The 27879-nt window shown below is 38.9% G+C and overlaps 1 protein-coding gene across 1 annotated transcript in view; it reads left to right on the top strand.

The window, feature by feature from the left end:
* Window positions 1-23948, top strand: part of snx4 (sorting nexin 4) — a 67605-nt gene extending 43657 nt beyond the window's left edge. The window contains exons 6-14 of the mRNA XM_059966363.1: window positions 379-434; window positions 2219-2291; window positions 2534-2595; window positions 3023-3088; window positions 3856-3945; window positions 9617-9716; window positions 12213-12358; window positions 17569-17683; window positions 22452-23948. Of these exons, the coding sequence (XP_059822346.1) occupies window positions 379-434; window positions 2219-2291; window positions 2534-2595; window positions 3023-3088; window positions 3856-3945; window positions 9617-9716; window positions 12213-12358; window positions 17569-17683; window positions 22452-22499 (756 nt within the window). The 3' untranslated portion in view covers window positions 22500-23948. The remainder of the gene's footprint in view (window positions 1-378; window positions 435-2218; window positions 2292-2533; window positions 2596-3022; window positions 3089-3855; window positions 3946-9616; window positions 9717-12212; window positions 12359-17568; window positions 17684-22451) is intronic.
* The last annotated feature ends 3931 nt before the right edge of the window (window positions 23949-27879 follow it).

Here is a 27879-nt window from a genome sequence, read left to right on the forward strand (position 1 = left end):
TGGTGTAGGAAACAAGTTGACCTAATATTACGGATGTTGGCTGATACAAACCAAGAAATCAAATTAACAGAAATCGCAGCCTTGGAGACGTAAATATTTAAATTTACAATATGGCCAAACAGAAAGTGAGGTCTTGTTCTTTACCCTAAACTGTTACAGTGAGGCTTAATGCAAAAGTTTTATAGGGAAGCACTCAATTCCCTTTGCTTACCCTTCTCTAACCTAGCTGAACCCACGAATGGAGATTAGCCTTTTTAAAAGCAGGCAAAAGTTTTCTGATTTTAGGCTGACTTTGTGAATATTAATGTGTTGAGTTTAGGAGCATATATTTTCTGTGGAGAAATGTGTTCAGTTATAATTCTGACTTTTTTTAAACAGGCAGATTCCAGGTTAAAAGCTCTAAATGCAACATTCAGAGTCAAAAACCCAGACAAGTAAGTTTTCTTGTATATTGCGAATTAACTGAAATCTTGTTTTGCCACAGTAGCACAAACTCCACCTAAAGTAAAAGGATTCTGCAGTTGCATTTTTGTTTGGATTTTGCAGTTTGTGCTTGATAAGTTTTCACCTGAGGTTTCTTTTCCTTTTCAGTGACAAGTGGAAACATTCTCTAGTAGATGGTAGTTAGTTTTATTACAGCCTAAGTAACTAGGTGATCTGATGGAAAAACTTTGAGTTGAAATTGAGGTTTTTGTGCATTGTTATCTGCTGAGTTATCAAAATTCATAAAATTATAGAATATTGAGCACAAAAGGCTATACATGTGCATCAATTTAAGAGCTTCATATGTTTCAAAGATAGTAATTCCTATTACGTATCCATCTCTGGCAGTGGACTGCAAATTCTAGTCATGTAACCTCTAGTACTTTTGGTAATTGCCTTAAATCAGTGCTCCCTGAGAGCATTTATATCTGTTTTCTTTTATTCCTATATATATCCTATATTTTAAACATTCATGTTTAATTCCTTTTCACTTCAGTCCCTTTTTTTTTAGTGAAATTGCTGACTTGTGACTTAGTGGTAATTTTAATTTGAGTCTGAAGACTGTGCGGTTCTTCGTCCCTTTATGTTGAAAGTGCAAGCTACAATACAGATTGAAATCAAAGCACACAGAATGTTTGAGGAACTCAGCAGGTCAGGCAACATGTATGGAAATGAACAAGCATTTGACATTGTGGGCCAAGACCTTTCTTCAGGACTGGAAAGGAAAGGGGGAAGACAGCAGAATTTTTAAAAAATGAGGTGGGGGAAGAAGGATAGCTAGAAGGTGGTAGGTGTACTCAGGTGGGTGGGAAAAGTAAAGGGCTGGAGGGGAAGGCATTTGATAGGAGAGTTGAGTGGACCATAGGAGAAAGGGAAGGAGGAGAGACACCATGGGGAGGTGATAGGCAGGTGAGAAGAGGCCAGAGTAGGAAATAGAAGGAGAGGGGAGAGGGAGGTAAAGTTCCAATGTTGTAGTCTCTAGGGTGTTATGGGATTTCTTTCCTGTTCATTGAGATCTTTTTCAAGGTCACTAATCTCTGTCTGTAAACAGGTCTTTTTTTTCTCCCTCAAAATAAACTCTCCCATTATTTCTTTTTACAACAATGATACGAATTCAAATGTGCTTTATTTGCCACTTTGGATATTAAAAGATGCCAAACATTTAGTGTAGAAACAATCTTAAATTCCCAGTTATTCCACTTTATGCCTTGAACATCTCACATTTCACTATTTAAACAATGCGGTTCAGCAAATGTGGTTTAAAGCTAGCATTTGCAGGAACTAGAGCAGTTACTTGTCTTAAGTTGGTTACGTGGCTTTTGCAAATTGGGTTCTCAGAAAAATGTTTTTTTTTAAAGTGATGCTCATTTTCTGTCAGAAGTACTCATCTCTTGTTTGAAACAACAGTAAAACTAAATCCACACTGCTTTGGACCATAGTAGTGTCAGAATGGAAAATTTTCAGCACTATTATCCCAATTAATATTCCAACTTTTTTTATAGCATTACATAATCGAGTTAAAGGGAGTGTGGAAAATAGAGACAGGTGGGTTTAAAGGGAGTGCTAGAACCAGACCTGTGTTAAAATGTGTTGGGAATCAGCACCTTGTGAGCTAGGTTCTGAACAATTGAATAATTGAATTACTAGAAATGCTGACTTTTGGTGCCATTTGTAGTCATGTATATCATTTCATGTTTGGGTTGAGATTTAAAAATGAAAAACTTTTCACCTTCAGGAGATTTATGGAGCTGAAGCACTATGGGGATGAACTGCAGTCCATCATCTCACAGCTTCTGCGGGTCAGAGCGGTATGTATTCCACGAAGATTTTGCAAAATTTTCCCTCGTTTTCCTGTGTGATTGGAATTGGGGAAATTTAAGTTCCAAAAGAGACAGAAATTTAGGCAATTATTTTTTTTTTAACAAGCTTGCTTTTCTATTATAATGTAGATATTTTGTCCTGTCTGTTTAAATTTGGTTTATGTATAATAATCACATGTATAGTAGATTAAATACTGTACTTCTAATTCCTGAAATACTCTGAATTACAGAGAGTGGCAGACCGCCTATATGGTGTATACAAGGTTCATGGAAATTATGGAAGGGTCTTCAGGTAAGTCCTAGAATTTATGCCTCATATTTGAAAGTACAGTGAATCTAAACTCACAGTGCTTAGGACTTCGGTAGAGTAAGAATGGAAAATTATCAGCACTGTTATTCCAATTAGTATTCCAACATTTTTTTGAGATATTGCATTGTGTTAAAATGTGTTGGGAACCAGCACCCTTACAAACTAAAAGTTCAACAAAAATTAAGGATGTAATGTATTTTGAAAATAAGTGATGTGGTTAGTTGATGTATAATGTAATTTGCTAATCTGGTATTTGAACAGAATGCATGACAGTTACTTTTATCAAAAATGTTTTTAATGCTTTTTTTGATTATCTTTTTATTGGAAGAATTTTAGTATGCCTGACTTTTTTTTGAGGATGTCTATTGTCTGGAAGATGCAAATGTTAATTCAAATTTCCTTTGAATAGTGAATGGAGTGTAATAGAAAAGGAAATGGGAGATGGACTTCAGAGTGCTGGCCACCACATGGATGTGTATGTATATTTTTGGAAGTCCAAACTAAAGTGTCATATTCATTATGTAGCACTGTCAAAATCTCCAGTTGGTTTGAGTGAGTTTAAAACCTTGTTATTCTTAAGGCATTTAAAAGCAAAATATTATTAACATAATTTTGATATGTTTAAAAGACACAAACAGCAGAAATTGAAGTAGCTAAATATAAAACCCCAAGGGGAATTTCTAGTTTTATAATTGTAGGAACATTTTGGCATTCTTCCCACATCCCTTTTGAAACCTGTGCCAACATTTGTGAAATAATAAAAAGGCTGTTGTATTGCACATTTGATGAGTTCCATTTGTTACAGAAAATTATTGTATCAGGGGCTTTAGATTGTATGTGACTGGAAAAACTGTTTGAAGCTCTACTACCCATTGTCAGACTTGAATCAATTGCTGAGCAGTATGCACAGGTTTAGTGATCTGAGGATGTGGTTATAAACATTTTGCAAATAGTTTCCATTGAAATATAAGAGTATTCTTTAACAACAGTAGTTCAGCTCTCTATGGAGACATCATATATCATAACTGTTCATGATTTAATGCACTGGTTTTCGCATCAGTGAATGGGCTACACCTTCTGTGGCAAAGGAACAACTTGTGCTTTCGATCAAGGGTTTCCACCCTGGGGTTCACGGGCCACTTGGTTAATGGTAGGGGTCCATGGCATGAGAGAGGTTGGGAATCCCTGATTTAGATTGTTATGGTTTTGCATTTAAATTCTGATATTTATTATCATTTACAGATATGCAGCATCTATTGATGACATTCTAGAAGAAGAGGAGCATTATGCAGATCAGTTAAAAGAATATCTATTCTTTGCAGAAGCTCTTCGGTATGTATTGTGCATTTGTTTGAATTTGGACATAGGGTCATTCAAAATAGAATTTCATGTTGCATGCAGGTTCTTGAAATGTGCATCTTGTAAGATGTTCCAATATAACTTGCTCAGTTATAAACTTTCATTGAGGCTTGAAAGGTAGAAACTTTCATCCTTCAGCACCAAATGCTACTCACCATTTGTAGTATACAAAATTATTCAGGTTAATTCAATAGCTAACTAAAATTGAAAACAAAAAAAAAAACTACAGGTGCTGAATCTGGTGGGGAGGGATGACAAAATACAGTTTTTAAAAACTTAGCCAGTCAAGCAGCATCTGTTGAAAGGGGCTTTCTGGATTTCTAGACTGGTTTCAAATTTTGAGACTACTGTAGGCTTTTAAAATGACACACTGCCCATTACCAGTTTGCTTTAATGTTTTAAAACAGACTTTTAAAACTGTTTGCTTGTTGTATCCCTGATTTTTTTTTTCTGTTTGTTCAGCTATAATCAATTACCACTTTCTGAAGGAATCGTTTCATTAAGTGGTAGCATGTTAGTCAAATCTGAAATAGTGATGGGGTTAAAATTGGCTTGCAGTAGGCTTGATCCTCAGTTATTTGTGATTAATTCTCTGCTCCAGCATTAAATGGCATAAATCTTCAGCCCTTGTCTAGAAATCTTATGTTTCTTCCCTTTTGGCAAGAAGTGAACTCTCCTCCAAAGCAAGTAAGATGAACAATAAATGTAGCCTTGTCAGTGGAGTCCAGTCCTTCTAAAGAGATAATAAAAGAAGCAGAATCAGCCATTGAGTCTGCTCTGCCATTTTATTTCCCTCTCAACCCCATTCTCCTGCCTTCTCACTATAACCTTTCATGCTCTGACTAACCCAGACACTATCAACCTCTGCCTTAAATGCACCCAGTGACCAGGCCTCCACAGCCACCTGTGGCAACCAATTCTACAGATTCTTCACCCTGTGGCCAAAAAATTCCTCCTCATCTCTGCTCTAAATGTACATCCCTCTATTTTAAGGCTGCGTCTTCTGGTCCTAGACTCCTCCACCAAAGAAAACATCCTCTTCACATCCGCTCTATCTAGGCCTTTCAAAATATGATGGGTTTCAATGAGATCCCCTCTCCCCCTTTTTCTAAATTCTTGCAAGAACAGGCCCAGAGCCTTCAGTCATTGCTCATATAATAACCCTTTCATTCTGGGAATCATTCTGAACTTCCTCTGAACACTCCAAAGTTAACGCATCCTTAAATACGGGGACCAAAACTTCACAATATTCCAAATGAGGCCTCACCAGTGCCCTTCACAGCCTCAGCATCCTTGTTTTTGCATTGTAGTCCACTTGAAATGAATGTTAACGTTGCAATCGCCTCCCTCACCATTGACTCAACCTGCAAATAAACCTTTAGGGAATCCTGCACAAGGACTCCCAAGTCCCTTTGCACCTTAGATTTTTAATTAGAAAATAATTTAGATTAATAATTATTAATAACAATAATCAGTAATTTAAATTTAAAACATTTAGAAAATAATCTATACTTTTATTCCTTCTACGAAAGTGTATGAGCATACACTTTGCATCTGGCACCTTTGTCCTAATCAAAGTCCTAATCAAAGCCTCGCTGCTTTCTCAACACTACCTGCCCCTCCACCCATCTTCATATCATCTACTGATGTAAAAAAACTAAAAGATAAAAACACTGAATCTAAAGGTAGATGATCCAAACACTTTCTAAAGAAATCTTTCCATTAAGATTTCTGCACGAAAAAATGATACTCATCAACATTATCCTCATCATTATATGCCATGTCAAATGACTTGGGCGATCATGGTCTTCTATCTGTCTTTAATCTGAGAAGTTCTAATAAGCTCTTCAAAACTTTTGCCTGTCTGTCCTTTGTTGCAGCTGACGAATGTCATGAATGTTGACTCTGATTTTTTTATTTCTCTTTCCATTAATTTTTCCCAATACTGCAAGATGTTCGAGCTTCTCTTTCCTCAGTACATGTCCCAGAAATTCCAGCTGTCTTTTTCTGATTCATATCAGCTCTCTTCTTCTTCTGGATTTTCACAACACTTCCTCATTTGTTACTCTATCCTACAATGATATTTTCTTTGTTCTTCTCAAAAAACACATTTCTGCAGCTTTGATAATGATACTGTTTGTCAAATCTGAAATAGTGATGGGGTCAGTAGTTATGATTTTAATATGCAATGGGGGTGCAGTACTATTTAAATAAGGGTTTTGTATTTGCCCCTTTGCTATTACTTTTAATACCGTGAGTAAATCAGATGACCATTTTTTTTATTTGTCTCACTTCCCCCCCCCCCCAAAAAAAAAAACCATAGAGCTGCAAAACGCTTTTTGTACAAATACGGTTACAGGTAAATGACTTTTATGTTTGGGGCTTGTTGAAGAAAGGGAGTAGAGATAACCCAGGAAATTATAGACCAGTGAGTCTTAGTTCAGAGGTGAGCAAGTTGTTGAAGATCCTGACAGGCAGGACTTATGAACATTTGGAGAGACATAATATGATTAGGGATAGTCAGCATGGCTTTGTCAAGGGCAGATCATGCCTTACAAGACTGATTAAATTCTTTGAGTAAGTAACAAACATTGATGAAGGTAGAGCAGTGGATGTCATGTATATGGATTTCAGTAAGGCACTTGATAAGGTTCCCCATGCAAGGTTCCTTCAGAAAGTACGGAGGCATGGGATCCTTGCTTTGAGAATCCAGAATTGACTTGCCCACAGAAGGCAAGTGGTTGTGGATGGTTTGTATTCTGCATGGAGTACACTCGCAAGTGGTGTTCCACAGAGATCTGTTCTGGGACCCCTCTTCTTTGTGATTTTTATGGGAAGTAGAAAGGTGTGTTAGTAAATTTGCTGTTGGCACAGAGGTTGAAGGTGCTGTGGATAATCTGGAGGGTTGTCAGAGGTTACAGAGGGACATCGATAGGATACAGAACTGGACTGAGAGTTGGCAGATGGACTTCAACCCAGATAAGTGTGGTGGTTCATTTTGGTAGGTCAAATTTGAAGATAGAATATAATATTAATGGTAATCAGCGAGGTCTTGGGTGTGTATATAGGACACTCATAGCTCCTACACAGGTTGACAATATTGTTAAGAAGGCGTAAGGTGTGATGGCATTCATCATCTGTGGGATTGAGTTCAAGAGCCATTATGTAATGTAACAGCTGTATAAGACATTACACATTTGGAGTACTGTGTTCAGTTCTGGTCACCTCACTACAGGAAAACATGTGGATACTATAGAGAGAGTGCAGAGGGGATTTACAAGGGTATTGCCTGGATTGGAGGGTGTACCTTATGAGAATAGGCTGAATGAACTTGGCCTTTTCTCCTTGGAGTGACAGAGGATGAGAGGTGACCTGATAGAAGTGATGATGATGATGAGGGGCATTGATCGTGTGGATAGCCAGAGGCATTTTCCCAGGGCTGAAATGGCTAACATGAGGGGGCACAGGTTTAAGGTGCTTGGGAATGGGTACCAAAGGGATGTCGGGTAAGTTTTTCCACACAGAGTGGTGGGTGCATGGAATGCACTACAGGCGGCGGTGGTGGAAGTGGATACAATAGTACAATGGGGTCTTTTAAGAGCCTCTCCAATAGGTACATGGATTTAGAAAAATAGAGGGCTATGTGCTGGGGTAATTCTAAGCAGTTTCTAGAATAGTTTACATGGTCGGCACAACATTGTGGGCCAAATGGCCTGTAATGTGCTGTAGATTTCTACATTCTAGGAAACTCAGCAGGCCAGGCAGCATCTATGGAAAAGAGTAAACAGTTGATGTTTCGGCCAAAACCCATTATTAGGACTGGAGGAAAAAGATGAGGTCAGAGTAAGAAAGTGGTGGGAAGGGAGAAAAAAAGGGAGTAGTAGGTGATAGATGAAACTGGGAGGGAGAAAGGTAAAGTAAAGAGCTGGGAAGTTGATTGGTGAAAGAGATAAATGGCTGGAGGTGGGAGAGAAGGAGAGAAGGCCATGGAAGAAAGGGAAGTGGGAGATAAGGTGAGAGGTGGGAAATGGGAATGTTGAATGGTGAACGGGAGCCATCCAGGATGTTTGAGAAATTGATGTTCATGCCATCAGTTTGAAGGCTACCTAGATGGAATATAAGGTATTGCTCCTCCAACCTGAGTGTGGCATCATCATGGCAATAAGGGAGGCCATGGACTGACATGTCAGAAAGGGAAGTGGAATTAAAATGAGTGGCCACTAAGAGATCCAGCTTTTTCTAGCAGGTCTGCACAGGTGCTCAGCAAAGTGTCCTCCCAATCTACACTGGGTCTCACCGATGTACAGCAGGCCACACTGGGACACCAGATACAGTAGATAACCCCAAGAGTCTCTTGAGTGAAGTGTTGCCTCACCAGGAAGGGCTGCTGGGGCCCTGAATAGTAGTGCGGGAGGAGGAGAGTGGCAGGTGTAGCACTTGTTCCGCTTGCAAGGATAAGTGCCAGGAGGGAGATTAGTGGGGAGGGACGAATGGACAAGGGAGTTATATTAGGGAGTGATCCTTGTGGAAAGAAAGCAGAATGTTGGGGGGGGGGTGTGTGGGGAGGAAAGATGTGCTTGGTAGTACATTGGAGATGATGGATGTTGCGGAGAATTACATGCTGGACACTGAGGCTAGTTGGGTGATAGGTGAGGACAAGAGGAACCCTATCCCTGATAGGGTGCCGGGAAGTTGGGGTGTGAGGGTAGACATGCGAGAAATGAAAGAGACGTGGATGAGGACAACGATGATGGTGGAGGAAGGGAAGCTGCTTTCTTTGAAAAAGGACATCTACTTAGTTCTGGCATGAACATCGTTTCTTAGAACTTCTGATAATGCCCCCTACCATCTTCACCATTCTCATTTCCCTCCCTCACCCTATCTCCTTACCTGCTCATCATCTCCCTCTCATGCTGCTCCCTCCTTTTCCTTTCCTCCTCAACTTTCTGTCCTCTGCTATCAGATTTCCCCGTTCTCCAGCCCTTTATCTCTTAAACCTGTAGCCTTCCCAGCTCTTTTCTCCCCCCCCGCCCCTCTCCTGTTTCACCTATCACCAACTACCTCGCATTTCCTCTTCCCCTCCCTCCCCCCCCCCCACCTTCTTGCTCTGATTTCTCATCTTTATTCTCTCCAGTCCTGATGAAGTGTCTCAACCCGAAACTTCAACTGTTTACTCTTTTTCTGTACATGCTGCATTCCTCCAGTGTTCTGTGGGGAATGGGATTGCTCTGAGAATTGGCTTTGATTCTGAGTCAGTCCTGCTGCGAGTGGGCCAGCAATCTCGTTCTGAGCAATGACAATCAAGTTCTTTTCTATTGAAGAAATAATGAAGATGTATAATAACCTGTAAACAGATTTGCTGATAGGCAATTTTTAAAATCAAATTAAATTTTGGCTCAGTGGTTCATAAATCTATTTTATTCTCTATTCCTAGGTTATTGTCCTGATTTATGTGCAGCTTTCTTATTGAGAATCTGTTTGTTTTTGGATGTTAACAATTTGCATTATTTGTGTATTTATTAGTTAGTTTTCACAGTTGAGGCTTTTTCCTGTGTAATTCCAGAACTGGTTTAAACCAAATTAGAATGTTCAAGGTGTTGCACAATTAATACTTTACATATGAATTTTTTTTAAAAAATTCTAGGTCTGTTTGTAGAAAACATGAACTTCAACAATACGAGTTGGAGATGGCTGCTTTGGACTTGACGTCAAAAAAACAGCAAAGAGAAGAACTGGCTACTGGGGTGCGACTGATTCCTTTGTCCTTTTTTCCCCTATTCTCTGGACCCAACCCTGTTTTATTGTTTGTTAACATTTTTTTTTCTTGATTTCAGCAAAGTAAGTATTTCATACCACATGACTTTGTATGTTGAATTTTTGGTTCTTTCATGGAATAGCACGAAATGGATGTGGGCACAAACATACAGGTTGCTGTGGTTCAATTTGAGGGGATGTGGTGGTAGTGCTAAAGTGTATATCTTCAGTATAATACTGGAACTAGAAGTACTCGTAGTAAGTACTGTGCCATTAAAGTTTGGATATACATATTTGGCAAATACGATTATTCATGATTTACTTACTGCCCATTATGCCACTGGTGTTTAGGGCAGCAATGAAGGTCCTCCATTTCTGTCTGTCCATGCAGTCGCACACAGATAAAGGAGGATTCTTCATAGCAATTTCTGTAACAATCTTTTTAACCAGGTCAGGGTTGTTAGTCGTGAGCTGAACCCCCAAGCCTGGAAGACCAGACCTGTTTGACATTGGTGACCCTACCAAGAACCAAAGCACAAGGCCCTGACTCTAGCCAACATAGATCTCTGGGTTATTGAGGCACCAAGCCTCCAAATCCTACAATGAGGTTGTGGTCCTCTTAGAGGGTTCATAATTTACTTGTCTTAAACTTTATAAGCCATGGCTTTAGCTCATTTTATGAATTTGTGTTCCTGCTGTTGGTTCCAAGGGGTTGTTATCCTGGCTGATTGAACTGGGAGAAGGATATTAAAATTTCATTTTACTTGGTCTTTTGGCTAACTAAAATCTAATTAAATTGTCTGTGGGGACACATTGGTAGTTTCATTTTAAAATGTTTTTTAAATTTTAATAGCTGTCAAGTATTTAAGTGACAAACCATTTTTGAGCTTTAATCTCAATTATTTTCTGCTGCTTTATCAGCAAGGCCTTAAGCGGGGATTCTTATGAAGCCACTGCTTTTCTTCTTTAAATATCTGGGTGCACTGAGCATTACCAAATTTGTAGCTGATTGAAAGAGCTGAGCTGTGGACTTCAGTGAGATATTGATAGGCTGTTGAAATAGACAGATGGGTGCTAGCTAAATGTGACGTTTTGCATTTTGGTTGGAAGAATGGTATCATCAACACAAATCAAGTGCACAATTCAGAATAAGTGTGGTGGAGCAGGTTCAGAAGATTGTGGGATCCCTGGTTTTATATGGTAAAGGGATAAGGTATAATGAAAAAGGATCTAGTCTTCTCTCAGTGTATATGATGAATAAACTCTTCTCGGGCTTCCAGCAGGGTGCAAGTATCGATTATAACCGACGTTTCAATGACAAACTCTGCCATCTTTGTCAGGGATGATATCTGGGCATGTCTAGTCCGGTGGTACTTACACACCAAGTAAGAACTGGAATTTGATTGTAAACAAGGTGGGAGAGCAGAAACCTGATTGGATAAGGACTAACCAGTCAGGAGGGACTGACTGTGGGGGTATAAAGTTTAATGAATAATGAGCTTTTTGAAACAAAAATAATTACTATGGGAATATTGTCTAGTTGAATTTACCGGTTTATTGGCAAGCGGTAGGGACAGATGGCAGGGGAGCTGTGTGGCCTCGATTGTAGTGAGGACTAGGCCTCAAGCTGTGGTGTCACCTGCTAGCAGCAGCCCAGGAGAGAGGCGTCAGTCTGTGTGCTCCACCAGAGGTGGCGTGGCACAGTGTCCATGCTTGAATCTGTACTGTCCCCCAGTGTTCACTCAGCAGAAGACGAGATGCATTATGTTTGACTACAGACTGCTGTACATTCATCAACTTGGGGTCTAGGATTTTTTTGTGTGTAACTGTATTTCACTGTTATTTTGTATGTGCAATGTGTGCCTTGTGCTGTGTATGACTCTTGGTACTGTGTTTTGCGGCTTGGCTCCAGATAATTGGAACACTATTTCAATTGGCTGTATTCCGGTATGGTTGAATAACAGTTAAACTTGAAGTATGGAAGTGGCAGATTTTTGTACATTACAATAATTAACTCTATACATCTATTTTAGTTAGTCAGTGTCAAACTCATTTTACTCAATGTGATGCAGAATGAGCCCATTCTGCCCATTGATTACATGACAGCATCTTGTGAGTTCGCTTAATTCCTTGTATCTTTGCAACTTCTCTTATCCCAACTAAATATTTGTAATTCCTTTACACCTTATCTGCACTGAAGGGTATTGATAGTACCCATTTGGGATGTGGAAGGAAATGGGAATACGTGGCAGAAATGCACACAAATATGCAAACTCTAGACAAATGGCACGAAAGGCCAGGGTCATGGCAGAGTTCTTGCAGCTGTGAGGCTGCACCACCTTGTTGCCCTTCATTGAGCAATCCAGCATTATACTTGGTGTAGATGATTGTTGAAGTCAATATCAGTAGGACTAACCATCAAAAAAATTTGTTAGAAATACACACATAAATGTGATTTACACCAATTTTTGTTCTAATTTGTGTAGACTGTGCGAACATTCTCACTGAAAGGCATGACCAACAAACTTTTTGGACAAGAGACGCCAGAACAAAGAGAAGCCAAGCTGAATATGTTAGAGGAGCAAATAGCAGCTGGAGAAGAGCTTGTGAAAACCAAAAATCTGGAGTGCGAGTAAGGCTAGCAATCCAACTTAAATAACTATCTCAATTCATACCTCGTTACAAACAATATATTGTGCCATTTGAATTGTGCAGAATATATTTTGGAATCAGCACTAAATATTTTTGAAAATGCTTGCTTTAGTGGACTTCCTAATTCTACATTGCCAAAAAAAGTTTGCAGACTTGTAAAGCAGGAGGTCTTAAAAGGGGATGAACGGGAGTTATTTCTGTTTGAAGTGTTCTCTTCTTTGAGGTATTTATTGAGTAACATATTGTGACTGCCTTCTTGGGTGTCAACAAAGACAATAGTTTTAAAAATCTAAGCACTTGAGTACTTTTAAGTGAATTTACAAATGATTGTTAAACATTATTTTAACATTATTGTTTTGAATGTGTTGCTTTTTGATTTTTATGATAGACTGCTTGAAGTTGAACACAAGTATGTTTTCAGTCTGCTTGTATCACGTAGGTATTTGGAGAAACAAGAAATTTACTTTTATTGAATATAATGCATATACTTAATGGTGCTGATGCTTTGCAATAGTTCAACTAAGCTAAAAATGTTTTCTGATAATTTTGATTTGTACTGTGTCTGAAGCTTCTCACTTTGGTGTCCAATAATCAGTCAGCATTAATGGATTCCAGTTGCCCTGATACCATTTCTCCTTGACCACAATGTCCTGGTGAAACCTTCCACCATGTTTGTCACTGACAGCACCAAGATTTGCAGGAAGAAAGTCTAAATGGGAATGCAGAAAATAAATCTTCAGTGACATATTGAACTTCCTGGTTTTGTATGTTTGGAGCATGCTGTCAACCAGCTGCATGCAGTTTGGTGCTCTGTTGTTGCCAAGAAAATATTCAACAATATCCTCAAATGCCTTCCATGCAATTTCCTCCCATTGCACTGGAAGTTCTTTGAATAACCTGCCATTGATGATCTGTTTGGTTTGTAGAGCAACAAAAGCCTTCTTTAATCTTGGCATCAGTTATTCTGACTGAAATTATGTATTTGAATATGAATAACAAATATATGCAATTTTTAAAAATGTTGTGTGATAAGGAAACTTCATGGTAATTTTCACGATCAGTCGAAAATCCGTAAGATACATCCAAAAGTATTCAGGAAGCAAATCTTTGTTGTGCAGTGTAACTTGAAAGTCAATTATAGCTCTCCGCCAATTTTGTCAACCACTAATAGAATCAATACTTATTTTGTCTCTCTTTTTGTTATTTTTTTTTAAAAACTACATTTTTTCTTCAAGCCAATAAAAATTCAGCTCTTCACTATTTAGGGAAAATTCCCAGTTGTATTATGTTATCCATCCAACATTGTGCTACAGCGGCAAGTTGTGATTTAAAAAAAAATCAATGTCCTTGCAATCACATAGAAATTGATGATAGTGAGTGGGGAAGGTTAAACAAAAGAATACAAGGTTCAGCTTATTGACTATATTTATACAAAGGTGAAAAAGGATTAGTTACAGAATTTCTTGTCTACTTCAGAGGAGAGAAAGGACATTGAAAACTGCTTTTTAGGAAAGCTGTAAGTAAATAGATGAAATCAAGGAACTCTAAGGCATGGAAATAATTTAGAATGATTTCCTATGCAAGTTGGTGCACTGAGCATGGCATTCAGGAGTTTTGATCAAAGTATGGATACTGTCAAAGTTGAGTTTTATAATTGGGGATACGTGCAATTCCTTGTTCAATTTTGAGGAGAGCATGGAGGAAACCCCTACAAGTGATTATGTTTAAGGGTGAATCTTATGTCTTCTGGTAAACAGTTTTGATGAAATGGACCATTGCATGACCTTTCCCACTTGAAGCTAAAATATTTCTGTAGCATTGCAGTAAACTTCTAAGGATATTCACAGATAGCATAAGGTTCATAAATTAGATAAAATTGCCACTTTATAGAGAAATTAGTTGCTCATACATGCTTTGAAATTTTTGGTGTGCAGAATGGCAATACTGATCACTCCGTGTTTGCGCAGTTACTGTGTTAAAGTCTTAGGCACGTATATATAGCTAGGGTGCATCAGACTTCTATCAATGTGGAGCAGAGAATGAGTTTGTAAATCTGGCAGGAGCAAAGGATGTTGGGAATGACGAGGGTGGAGCACCGCAGGAAGGGTATTGGTTAGGTGGCAGAGAAGGAGGGTCGGGCAGGGGATGGCACTGGTGCAGACGTATCCAGGCAAGGTCATTTGATTCCAAATAATTGGTTTATTGATCATTCCAGAATGTCTCTCTGGTGCTTCCCACTCCCTCCCACCTCCTTGCTCTATTCTGACTGTCTATGATAGAGACCTGTATCAAAATCAGCTTTATCATCACTCACACCTGTCATGAAATTTGTCTGTTTGGTGTGGCAGCAATACAATACATAAATTATTACAGTACGGCGGAAGAAGTGTTGGAAACCATAGCTACAGTGTGTATATAAAAAGTACCAAACCCCCACCCCCAGACACTTACATGTTTTATTGTTTTACACATTGAACCACAGTGGATTTAATTTGGCTTTTTTGACACTGATCAACAGAAAAGACTCTTTAGTATTTACAAATTGGTTTAAATTTATTATGATTATTAAACACAAAATAATCGATTGCAAAATTACTTCCCCTTACAGGTCAGTATTTAGTCGATGCACCTTTGGCAGCAATTACAACCTTGAATCTGTGTGGATAGATCTCTATCCACTTTGTACATCTGGACACTACAATTTTCCCCATTCTTCTTTACAAAACTGCTCAAACTCTGTCAGATTGCATGGGGATCACAAGAGAACAGCCCTTTCCAAGTCCAGCCACAAATTCTCAATTACATTGCGGTCTGGACTCTGACTGGGCCACTCCAGGACAGTATCTTCGCTGTTAAGCCATTCCTGTGTAGCTTTGACTTTATGCTAGGGGTCATTGTCTTACTGGAAAACAAATCTTCTCCCAAGTCGCAGTTCTCTTGCAGACTGCATCAGGTTTTCCACCAGGATTTCCCTGTATTTTGCTGCATTCATTTTACCCTTTACCTTCACAAGCCTTCCAGGGCCTGCTGCAGTGAAGCATCCCCACAGCATGATGTAGCCACCACCATGCTTCATGGTAAGGATGGTGTGCTTTTGATGACGTGTGGTGTTTTGCTTATGCCAAACATAGTGTTTAGTCTGATGGCCAAAAAGCTCAGTATTGCTTTCTTCAGACCATAGAACCTTCTTCCAGCTGACTTAAGAGTCTCCCACATGTCTTCTGGCAAACTCTAGCCGAGACTTCATGTGAGTTTTTTTCTAGAGTGGCTTTCTCTTTGCCACTTCCCTGTAAGGCTGTGACTGGTGAAGCACTTCGCAACAATTGTATGTGTAGTCTCTCCTATCTCAGCCACTGCAGCTTGTAAATCCTTCAGAGTTGCCATCGGTCTCTTAGTGACCTTCCTCACTAGTCCTTTTTTTGCACAGTCAGTCAGGGTTTGAGTTCGGCCTGCTCTAGGCAGATTTACAACTGTGCCTTATTCTTTCCATTTCTTGATGATTGACTGAACTGTACTTGAAGGGATATTCAGTGACTTGGAAACTTTCTTGTATCCATCTTCTGACTTGTGCTACGCACACAAAATGCTGGAAGAACTCAACAGGCCAGCAGTACCAATGGAAAAAAAGTTCAGTCAATGTTTCGAGCTGATACCCTTTGGCAGGGCTCCTAGATGCTGCTTAGCCTGCTGAGTACCTCCAGCATTTTGTGTGTGGTGTTTGTATTTCCAGCATCTGCAGATTTTCTCTTGTTTGTGTCCTGACTTGTGCTTTTCAATAACCTTCTCGTGGAGTTGCTTGGAGTCTTTTTTTGCCAGGGTACTGACTCACCAACGGTTGGACCTTTCAGATACAAGTGTATTTTTACCACAATCAATTGAAACACCTTGACTGCACACAGGAGATCTCTGTTTAACTAATTATGTGACTTCTAAAACCAATTGGTTCACCAGTGATGATTTGTTGTGTTATATTAAAGAGGGTGAATAATTATGCAATCAATTATTTTGTGTTTTATATCTGTAATTAACTTTGTTCACTTTGTAGAGATCGGTTTTCACTTTGAGACAAAAAACGTCTTTTTCTGTTGATTGGTGTGTTTAAAAAAAAAAGCGCCAAATTAAATCCACTGCTATTCAGTGTTATAAAACACATGAAAACTTCCAAGGGGGGGGGGGGGTGAATTATAGCCAATGAGTGTGTGTGTATGTATATATGTCTAAAACTGTAGCACAGTTCTGTATATTTGTTAGCTTTTCTACAACACAGTTTGCATTGCATATGATATTTGTTCTTCCACAAAAATGCTAGGCCCCAACATGCTCCCATTTCAGACTGGCCACATTGTAGTTCAGAGTAAATTTATTATTAAGGTGTATCACGATATACTACACTACAATTCATTTTCTTGCAGTCATTCGCAGTAAGTACAGTGAAACACAATAGAATCAGTAGGGGAAAAAGCACACAAAACAAAGATGGCAAGCAACTAATATGCAAAAGACAACAAACTTTGCAAATGCGAAACAGAAAAAACCCAATAATTTTAAATAAGTAGTAAATATCGAGAACATGAATTGTAGAGCCCATAAGTGAGTCATAGATTCGCACATCTCTAATAGTTATAAATTTCCCAGTTTTTTTTTCTGAAGAATAGTGTTTTGTTTCAAAATGTCTTTTGTTTCAGCATCTGTTTTTGTGGAAGTGGTCTTAATGTAATGATCTTGTCTATGGCTGTTACTGAGTGAAGTTTCAAAGATGGGTTTAAGTTCAATCAGATTAAGATACTCCTGGAACTTCCTTTAAATCTTTCTTCATTTTACATTTCAATGTTTGGCCTTTGGCATTCCCACACTATTTTTTTCATAAATTAGAAATTTACATTAGTGGTTCTAGTGGAGACAAAACAAAATGTTGCAGCACTATATGTTTGTTGTACAGCTTCCTGAGTTAATTTATGAAATATAGTTGGACTCTGTTCACAATTTGCCTATTTTTCTTGCTTGGTGTTTATTTAAATGTTATTTTTAATGTATAAGAGTTTTTCTTGCTGCAGAGATTAAAGCTCTATATGAGCAATTTGAGATGGATCAGATATCCTGTTTCTTTGGACACTCTTAAGGAGCTTTTACTTAAACACCAATTACCTTTCCCTTACAGTAAAGTTCTTATGATATTTGTTTTACTCTTAGAGAGTTCGTGAAAAATGCTTGGGCTGACATTGAGCGTTTTAAGGAACAGAAGAACAAGGATTTGAAAGAGGCCCTCATCAGCTATGCAGTGATGCAGATAAGTATGTGTAAAAAGGTAAGTTGCTATTAATGTTTTTAAATTAATCCGAATATGATGTGACATACCGGGCAAACTAATGAGAGAAAACCAATGAGCTCCTTCAACAGATTACATAATCCATGTTACAAAGCTAATGGAAGATGTAATTACTAAGTTTAATAAAGGAGAGCTAGTGGATGTAGTATATTTAGACTTCCATAAGGAATTTAATAAGGTGCCTTCAAGATTATAGGGAGGGCTCATGAGTTTGGGCAACATCTTGTTGTACTGGACTGGCTTATTTATTTTTTCAAGACAGTGCAGTGTTTGCCAAATTGTTTATTCTTTCGGCTTCAAGTGTTTGTTAATGGGGAATAAAATAAGTAATAATAAAAAAATTGAATGGAATGTGCCTGAATTTACTGGACTATAGTGAAGTGAGGTGATTACTGGAAATGTTTGATTCTGAAGAATAATATTGATTGTTGAGTGTCAGAAATCTAAACTGGAGCATATTTCCATTGAGCTGCCAACCATTCATCCCAAGGATATTATCATATTTAAAGTCAAATGTTGGAATTTACCAAGTTGCAAATGTTGGAATTTACCAGAGAACTGGCATATCTGGATTGTTTAAAGACTCAAGCGTGGTGGATATAAATGTAGTTTAAAATTTAAAGTTCAACCATGATCTCTTTTAAATGGTGGAGTTGGATTGAGGCAGTGTGGTTTACTCCTATGAAAGGCAAAAGGCCCATCATAGAAACTACACAACTAATTTGCTTATGGAATCGTAATTTTATTGTTCTAAAAATAAACATTTTTAATTCTGGTTTGGTCTGATGATATGTTATGAGTGCCATTGTTCAGTGCTGAAGAAGATGGTGCAGTTTTGCTCTTTTAATTTAAAAATAATCCTTTGGTAGTTTGACCCCATCCCTTGAGTAATTCCCTAGTAAGCTAGAAACTAGCTATTCAGTTTTACAATTTATGAAAACTCACTAGGTGGCCAGAGGCTGATTTTTGAAAGAAGCACAAAATCTTGTAATGAATCAGTAATTAAGAACAGTACGTTCTAGGTTTAAATGATCTGGTGAAAATTTGAATTTGTTCAGGCTTATCAGATTGCTGTAACTAAATACTGTTAAGTCATGAATACACAAAAAAGCTGACTTGAGTTTTTGAAAAGCAATTTTAATAAATTGTAATATCTTGTCCCACTTTGTATATTTGCATGTTTGCTATTTAATGCAGCATTTCCAATTTATTGCTGCTATTCTTCAAAGATTTATGTAGTCATAGAAATGTACAGCACAGAAACAAGCCCTTCAGCCCATCTAGCCTGTGCTAAGCCATTTAAACTGACTACTCCCATTGACCTGCACCGGGATCATAGCCTTCCATACCCCTACCATCCATGTACCTATCCAAACTTCTCTCAAGCATTGAAATCGAACTTGCATGCACCACTTGCGCTGGCAGTTCATTCCACACTCTCACAAGCCTCTGAGTGAAGTTTCCCCTCGTGTTCCCCTTAAACTTCTCACCTTCCAGCCTTAACCTATGGCCTGTAGTTGTAGACCCACCCAACCTCAGTGGAAAATCCCTGCTTGCATTTACCCTATCTATACCCCTCATAGTTTTGTATACCTCTATCAGATCTTCTCCCAGTTTTCTATGTTCTAAGGAATAAAGTCCTAGCCTGTTCAATCTTTCCATGTAATGTGTTCAGGTATTTTATATAGTACAAGTTTTCTGTTCCAGTTTAGAAACTAATTATTAATAAACTTTAAGATGTGGCATTTTGGGCAACTTGAGTGATGGTGTGCTTTGATTACCATGCATATTTGTTTTAATTGAATCAAGGAAGAGACAGGTTATTTAACAGAAATACACAGAGTTTAAATGTAACCATCAACTATGCTGCAGACTTTCACTCCCCTTGTAGTTTTTTAAAAAATCAAGAATTTTATTACAATGTAAAACAATTTGTAACTGCTAATCATTTTGATTAAAACTGAAGTATAGATGTAAATAGTCAAATCCTATCTTTTGACTGATCAGAAGGTTCTTCTTGTCTTTATTCCTAATAGAGTTACAGAATAAATTTCCCATTTTGTTCCCTTTAATGAATCTATTGCAATTCTGCAACAGTTCCAAATGTGGAGACCAGGTGTCCTCAATCTGTGGTGAAGGAAGTATGAGGCCAATGATGTTAAACAACAAATAATGTCACTTCTGCATAGGGGAAAAACTGAGATGATACAGTATATAATTTTGCTATTGTAATTCTCTTAATTGGTTTGGGGCAAATGTATTAGCTTGTTAATTTAAATAATCAGATTAAACTATTTACAAATGTTAAAGCACATTTAAGGCTTGCAGTTAAGTATCATCACAGTGGCATTACCTGTTAAGGAGCTTTCTCAATCAGGTTTTGATATCACTGACATATGTTGTGAAATTTGTTTTAGGGTAGCAGTACATTGCAATACATATCTATTTTAAGACCTATAAATTATAATAACTATATACAGGATAAAAAGTAAGTAGTGCAAAAAGGAAGAATAAAATACTGAGGTGGTGGAATGAGAGTTCATTGACCATCCAGAAATCTGATGGTGGAGAGGAAGAAGTTGTTTCTGAGACATTGAGAGTGTTTCTTCATGCTTTGGTACCACCTCCTTTATGACAGCAAAGAGAAAAGAGCGTGTCCTGGCTGATGGGGTTTCTTAATGATGGATGCTACCTTTTTGAGGTATTGCCATTTGAAGGTGTCCTGGATACTGGGCAGACTAGTACAGGTCCTCTCAAGGTTATGTCAGGGTTCCATTCCTGTGAACTGTTCTTAATCCAGAATGCTTGCAAATCAGAAAAGTGGCTGCAAAAAAAGCTCTCAGGTGGTGGGGGGGGGGGGGGGGTGGGGGGGATACCTGCAGCAACTGGTGAATCCAGTCAACAACCTTGGACACCTCCAAAGTGCCAATTGTGCAACCTGCAACTTCGACTTCAGCCTTGGCCTCTAGGCCGGGTCTTCAGGCACTGCCACTGGAACCCCCATCTCCCCTTCCCTCACCACCACTCTGCAACCCCACTTCTCTCAGGTCCCACTGCCAGCTCTTGGGCCCTTGAAGTCTCCATTTTCCTCTCACCCAATATTCACTGAACACACCAATCCTCCTTTCCCCTCAGACACTACCAACACCTCCCCCACCCCGCCGATCCCAGCTCTCATCTGGCCGTGCCTTCATTCCCTCTGACCTTCCTCTCTGAGGCAGAACATTTGCCCTTTGTAAGGGCCTTACCTTTGTCACCCTGTACCCACACTTCTGCAAGTCCCTTGCCAGCCATGATGGCAAACTTTCCTTCAGCCGCCTCAGTTTCCGTGCCTATTTCTTTGGCAAGGACTCTCCACCATGCACCAATGATCCCTTCTCCCATCTTCAACCCTCCTACTCTTCCTGGACACCCTGCCCTGGTCTTCTGCCTGCTCTGGACCTTTTCATTGCCAACTGCTGATGGGACATCAACTGCCTTGACTTCAACACTCTTTCAGTTCCAACCTCACCCCTTCTGAACGCTCTGCTCACCACTGCCTCTGCATCAATCCTAATCTCAGCATCAAACCCACAGATAAAAGGGGTGCTGTAGTAGTCTGGTGAACTGGCCTCTACCTTGCTGTGGCCCAGTGACAACTCTCAGACTCATCCTCGAACAGGATCCCACTAAGGAGCTCCAGGCCATAGTCTCCCACACCATCACCAGACATCCCACCCTGCAAAAACTCATTTCTGGGAGGTAGCACCATCAATTTGCGGTCTCTCTCCTCCCACCCCCTCTCTCTCCTCCTCTCCCCCCCCCCCCATATTGTATATAATTTGTGGGCGTCAGGGAGCTCCTATCAATATGCAGGAGACTCCCAGAACTTCCGGGAGAGGTAGGATGTCTGTATCACTGACTTTGTTAGGTCTGGGGATCTCTCATCCAATGGTTCCTGCACTCGCACCTCCTGTTTAAACCTCCTGCACAAGGTTCACAAACCTGCTTGTCCAGGTAGACCCAGTGTTTCAGTTTGTTCCTGCCCCACTAAATTCATACCTCTACTCTGTTTTATTCCCCCTTGTTCAGTCTCTTCCTACCTACAATTGTGATACTTTACATGGTCTGGATATTTTCAATGATTTCAATTTCCCTGGCCCCCTTGATCTTATTTTCAGTACGGATGCCCAGTCCTATACACATCCATCCTCCACCAGAAAGGCCTCAAAGCTCTCCATTTCTTTCCGGACACCAGACCCAACCGCCACCACCACTCTCCTCCATCAGGTGGAAGTTGTCCTCGCTCTCAGTAATTTCTCCTTTGGCTCCTCCCACTTCATTAAAACAAAAGGTGTAGCCGTGGACACTTGCATGGGTCCCAGCCATGCCTGCCTGTTTGTCTACGTTCCAAGCCTACATAGGTGTGCGGCCCACACTTTTCATAAGCTACATCAACAGCTGCATTGTTACTGCTTCCTGCACCCATGCAGAGCTCATCGACTTCATCCACTTCGCCTCCAATTTCCACCCTGCCCTCAAGTTTACCCAGACACATTGGTTAATGGAAGGGATCCATGGCATAAAACGGTTGGGAACCCCTGGTTTAAAGTGAAATCAGCCATTATTTTTCTTTGTTGCCTGAACATATAACCATTTTTCTAATCAATGTTAGCTTTCAGAAAATGCATAAATCTTGAAATATTTATTTTTTTGAAAAGGTCATTGAATATGGTAACTGTAAAATGCATTTTTGTTTTGTTTTTAGGGAATTCAAGTTTGGACCAATGCGAAGGAATGTTTTAGCAAGATGTAAACTTTTGCATTCAATAAACTTGAACATGAATAGAAGCACAAATCATAGATTTCAGACATTTACTATTGAGCACACTGAATCCTTTCTACAGCAATTGTATGTCTTGTCTACTGGGCACAAAGAAATTTTTGTAAGAAAATGTCCTGATAAAGTTCAAAAATTGTGTTTGCAGAGTTAAGGGGAAAGCAAGCAGTGAATTTCATTCTGTTACTAATCCATATGCTATGCTGGTTTCTTCCTGTGGATCTGGAGGTTTTCAGATCATTTCCAGATGTAGTCGTATTGTGCCAATTGTTTTTTTTAGATTTTGCAAAGGCTTTCAACAAGGCTAGTTTCTATAAATCTTAAAATATATGACTGCCAAATGGGGCCAAAGGTCTTGATATTGTACAATCCTGTCTTCACTTTATTTTGGAGGTAAATGAAATTCTCTTTAATTCAGAAAATTCCAATTTTGTTTAATTTGTTGCAGCTGAATTTTGTGTAATTGCATAAATGAGTAATCATCCAGCATGTTTTAATAATCGACTTGAATATAGAGGAAATGCCTTTCAGTCACCAGATTTGATTAATGACAGGACTTTATTTTGGAAATTTCCATCTATTCTAAGTGATGGCAGTCTGTTTTGATGCCATTTTGTCATTTCAAGAGTGTCATTCATAGCACGAGTTACTAGGTTCTTAACATGTCAAAGAAATGATTAACCGTAATGTCCATTTTAATTATACATGCAAATTTGAGAGTAATGTAAATTTTGACCACTTTTGTCCTCCAAATCCTGTTGGTGTTTAAATGCTAAAATTCTGTTCTTGACACTAATTTGTAACAAACACTGTAGCCGTTTTATCATTGAAAGCAGAACACTTCAGTAACCGAAGTATTTTTTTGCGGGGGGAAATTGCTTTGTTCTATTTATAAGTTGCCTATACCAAAATTGCCAATAGGTAATGTTAACTTGCATTATGAGCAAGGTTTATACAAGATGTGCAATTTTCTAATTTTGTTCTGACTAAAATAGTGGATTTACACAAGCTTACTGCAAAGATCTTTGTTTTAAAAAGAACTGTTTAGTTGAGACCAAATGGGAAAAGGGAGAATTTGAACACTTGTAAACACCACTTTTTTTTTAAAGAACCAAAAAAAGAATGACTTAGCTGATTTTTGTTGTTTATAGTTTGTACATTGCCTCAAATGCCAAAAACTGAACAGGAAACACTAAATGAAGGTGCCTTAATCTTTCTGCCAATCTTGTACATGTTTGTATTTGAGGACAAATGATTATTACTTCATTTGCTTTATTTCTATTTTGATTTGCTAAATTTGTTAAAAAAAAATAGTTCGGACTCACATTTGGATTATAGAGGAATAATAGTTTCTCCTGCTAATTTCATCTACCTGCCCTTCCTGTATGTAGACAATATGCTGAATAAAATTGCTTTTTAAATGCACGTGTTATGTTTTATTTCACATTCTGTTTCTAGTTGGAGATTTGAAGTTATTGCTTCATCTTGTTAGTAGTGCATTTTTCCCCTCAGTTATAGGAATTATAAACTGGTGAAACCTTAAAGACTGATTCCTCCCCAACTTCCCCTTCCCTGTCCAGGATCCTAGGATTCACAAACTTGAGTAATTGTGCGTTGTTCCATGTTCCACAAGATATTTAGAAATGGGAATAGATATATGCTCCTTTCAATCTGCTTTCTTTTTCTTTAAGATCATGGCCAATTTTCACAAGTTTTTGATGCACTTCCTCCATGGGAAACACTTGCTTGTCTAAAAGTTACGAATTAATTTATTATCAAAGTACATTCAGTACCATGCAAAAGTCTCAGGAACATGTATATAGCTAGAGTGCATAAGACTTTTGCATAGTACTGTACTTGTCAACATGGAGCCGAGAGAAACTTTGTAAATCTGGTGGCAGCAAAGGATATTGGGAATAATGAGGGCAGAGTTTTGTGGGAAGGATGTGGGACAGGTGGCAGAGGAGGAGCTCCAGGATGGGGGGCTTGCGTGTGCTGATACACCCATCCCTGAGACACCAGGCAAGATCATTTGTTTCCAAATAATTTATTTATTTGTCATTACAGAATGTCTCTCTGGTGCTTCCTGCTCTCTCCCCTCTCCCCCCTTTCCCAACCAATATTCCCCTCTCCCTTCCCACTCTCAGTCCACAAAAGAGACCCATAACAGAATTAGGTTTATCATCACTCACATGTCATGAAATTTGTGGGTTTTTTGGTAGCTGTATAGTGCCATACATAAAGTTGCAGTACTGTGCAAAAATCTTAGACACCCTAGCTATATATACGTGCTTACGACTTTTGTAGTCCTATAGATCACCATATACTACCTGAATTTTTTTTAAATGAGATTCCATAGTACTCTACATTAAAGTCTTTTACAATTGTACTCCTCTAATCATTCCCATTTGGCAGCTCATCTGTTGTCCTGCATGTTGACCTTTTAAACACATACAAGTACACCTCAGTTACTTGGAACATTACTACACAATCTCACCATTTAACAAATACACTGCTTTTTCTATTTTATATCTCAAAGTGGATAATGTGACTGTGACTGAACTCACCGGAGAGTAGATATGAAAGTACTTATTCATCACGATAGACATTCTCTTGGAGACACTTCATAGAGCCTCACACTTTTAATATCACATTCAAATGTTACAATATTGTTACTTCAATACTTTGAGTTGACAAATGGTTTCTTTGAGTTGACAAATGTTTCTTTGAGGTACATATTTACAGTGGAAACACATTGCAATTGATAAGATGCTTCTGAAGGTTGAAACGCCTTGGCTGGGAGAAATTATAATTAACACAAATATTCTAAAAGCCTGTGACAGATAGCCAGACGTCAACTATTGGTAAGTGATAGTATCAGTCTGGTTGCTAATTCCTTGGACTTGTTTAAAATGGTACAAATTACTTAAACCCATTACTCAAATCCTGGAGAGATGCTGGCCAATTTACACAATTCCATTGTTTTAACATTTGGCTGATACAAAGGTCTCATCGTCACCACTTTGCTAATCCATTATTTCTTATAGACAATATTGTTTATTTCCAAAGGTGTGCTTTTCACTTCAATTTACTGCTTGCAATTTACAGTTTGCATTAAGAACTGAAGACTGGCTTGACTTAATATCTGTTTTATTTGCATCACTCCAGATTACTCCCTAACATACCCTGGACAAAAATCTATCCTAGGAAGGCCAAACTTCAATGAGGATCTAATTAAATGGGGCAGCAAAAAATGTGTCTTCACTTTGGATCTCTTCCCCAATTAAGTTATTCAGTTAAACAAACAAAAAAAAAAAAATATATATATATATATATATATATATATATAGCCCAAGTCCCTGAGTGATAAATCCTGTAAATTGATGGTGCATGGGTGTTGTTGGCAAGAACAAGCTGTTCTCTGTAGTCTACTGATGAACACACGCATATGCAATCCAACTTCGCTTCCACTGCGAGAACACTACTGATAACCTATCATGCCCCTGTGTACTGACATCTATCTGCACTATTTGTCCTCCATAATTGGTGATCTACTAGACTGAGCAGGAATGGTAATAAAACATTCCAGAAATTTGATCTGGTGCTCTTCTTCGATGCTTCTGTCTTCTCAATTTCAATCAGTCTTTAATATGTAGCTTTATCATCTGTGTGCTTGTTGCCTCCTTCCCTACTGGTCCATTGCAGTTCAATCCTTATCTAAGCACCTTTATGCTCTGATAGCTGAAACTCAGTAGTCATTATCTGTAGTTACTTTGTGGGCAGGGGTATCTGTATCAGATCACAGGCAACAGTTTACACTTCATGCCATAACATAGATTATCAGAATAATCTGACTAGTTTCCCAGTCCCTTTGATCAATCTACAGGAGGATTTGGGGTGGCCTTTATTTGAATGCCTCCAAGGAACCCCTCCTGGTCTGTCCTTTTAATCACTGACCCATCCACTGAAAGTGCCCAGCTCATTTGGGTCCTATCCCATTCCAGGCTGGGGTGGCTGCTTTCAGACACTGTCTTGCATGACTTAAGGCCATAAAATATAGGAGAAGAATTAGGCCATTTGACTAATTCTTTTCATCATGGCTGATCCAATTTTCCTCTCAACCTCAATCTCCCGCCTTCTCCCTGTATCCCTTATCCCTGACCAATCAAGAATCTATCAACTTCTACCCTAAATATACATAAAGACTTGCCTCCATGGCCACCTATGGCAACAAATTCCATAGATTCTCCTGCGAGAGATCCTCTTCATCTCCATTGCAAATGGATGTCCCTCTATTCTGAGGCTGTGTCCTCTGGTCTTAGATTACCCCACCATAGGAAGCATCCTCTTCACATCCACTCCATCAAGACCTTTCAACATTTGATAGGCTTCAATTAGGTCACCCCTCATTCTTCTGAATTCCAGTTAATACTGGCCCAATGCTATCAAATGATCCTCCTATGACAAGCTGTTCAATCCTGGAGTTATTTTTGTGAACCTCATTCAGTTTCAGCACATCCTTGCTAAGAGGCCCAAAACTGCTCACAATACTCCAAGTGAGGCCTCTCTATTGCTCTATAAAGCCTCAACATTACATCCTCGCTTTAATGTTCTAGTCCTCTTGAAAGGCATGCTAACACATTTGCCTTTCTCACCACAGACTCAACCCGCAAATTAACCTTTAGAGAATCCTATCCAAGGACTCCCAAGTCCTTTTGCACCTCAGATCTTGAATTTTCTCTCCATTTAGGAAATAGTCTACCCTTTTATTTCTTCTACCAAAAATATTCGACCATGCACTTCCTGACTCTATATTCCATCTGCCACTTCTTTGTCCATTCTCCTAATCCAGCTAAGTCCTTCTGTAGCCTTTCTACTTCCTCAGAACTATCTGCCCTTCTGCCCATCTCCCTATCATCTGCAAACTTTGCTATCCAATACTCTATGGACAGCATAAAGGAAATTTGTAGATATGGCATTTAGTATGGGGTCATCCAAAATGATTATAGATTGAACAAGTTGCAATATCCTGTGCCAGCAATCATGATGTTGGCAATTATTTCCACATAATTGGGTTTACAATACTTATAATAAAATAAATCTAAACATTATTTAAAGAATAATTAGAGGGCCTAAATTATATAGTTTGGCCCTTGTTAGTGAGAGACAGAACCTGCAGCATGTTGAATTGTCAGGTGAATCGGTCTTGCTGGATGACAGATCATGGTCTCTCTTTAGGGGCTTAGCCATTGTTTACTCAGTGGGTGGTGGCTGCTGACGCTTCCTGCTGAAATTTGTGGGGGAGGAAGAGGGGGAGGGTTGATATTCTGCTGACACCTGTGCATGGGAGTGAGGA

This window comes from Hypanus sabinus, chromosome 4, assembly GCF_030144855.1.
Source record: "Hypanus sabinus isolate sHypSab1 chromosome 4, sHypSab1.hap1, whole genome shotgun sequence".
In the NCBI taxonomy this organism is placed as follows: domain Eukaryota; kingdom Metazoa; phylum Chordata; class Chondrichthyes; order Myliobatiformes; family Dasyatidae; genus Hypanus; species Hypanus sabinus.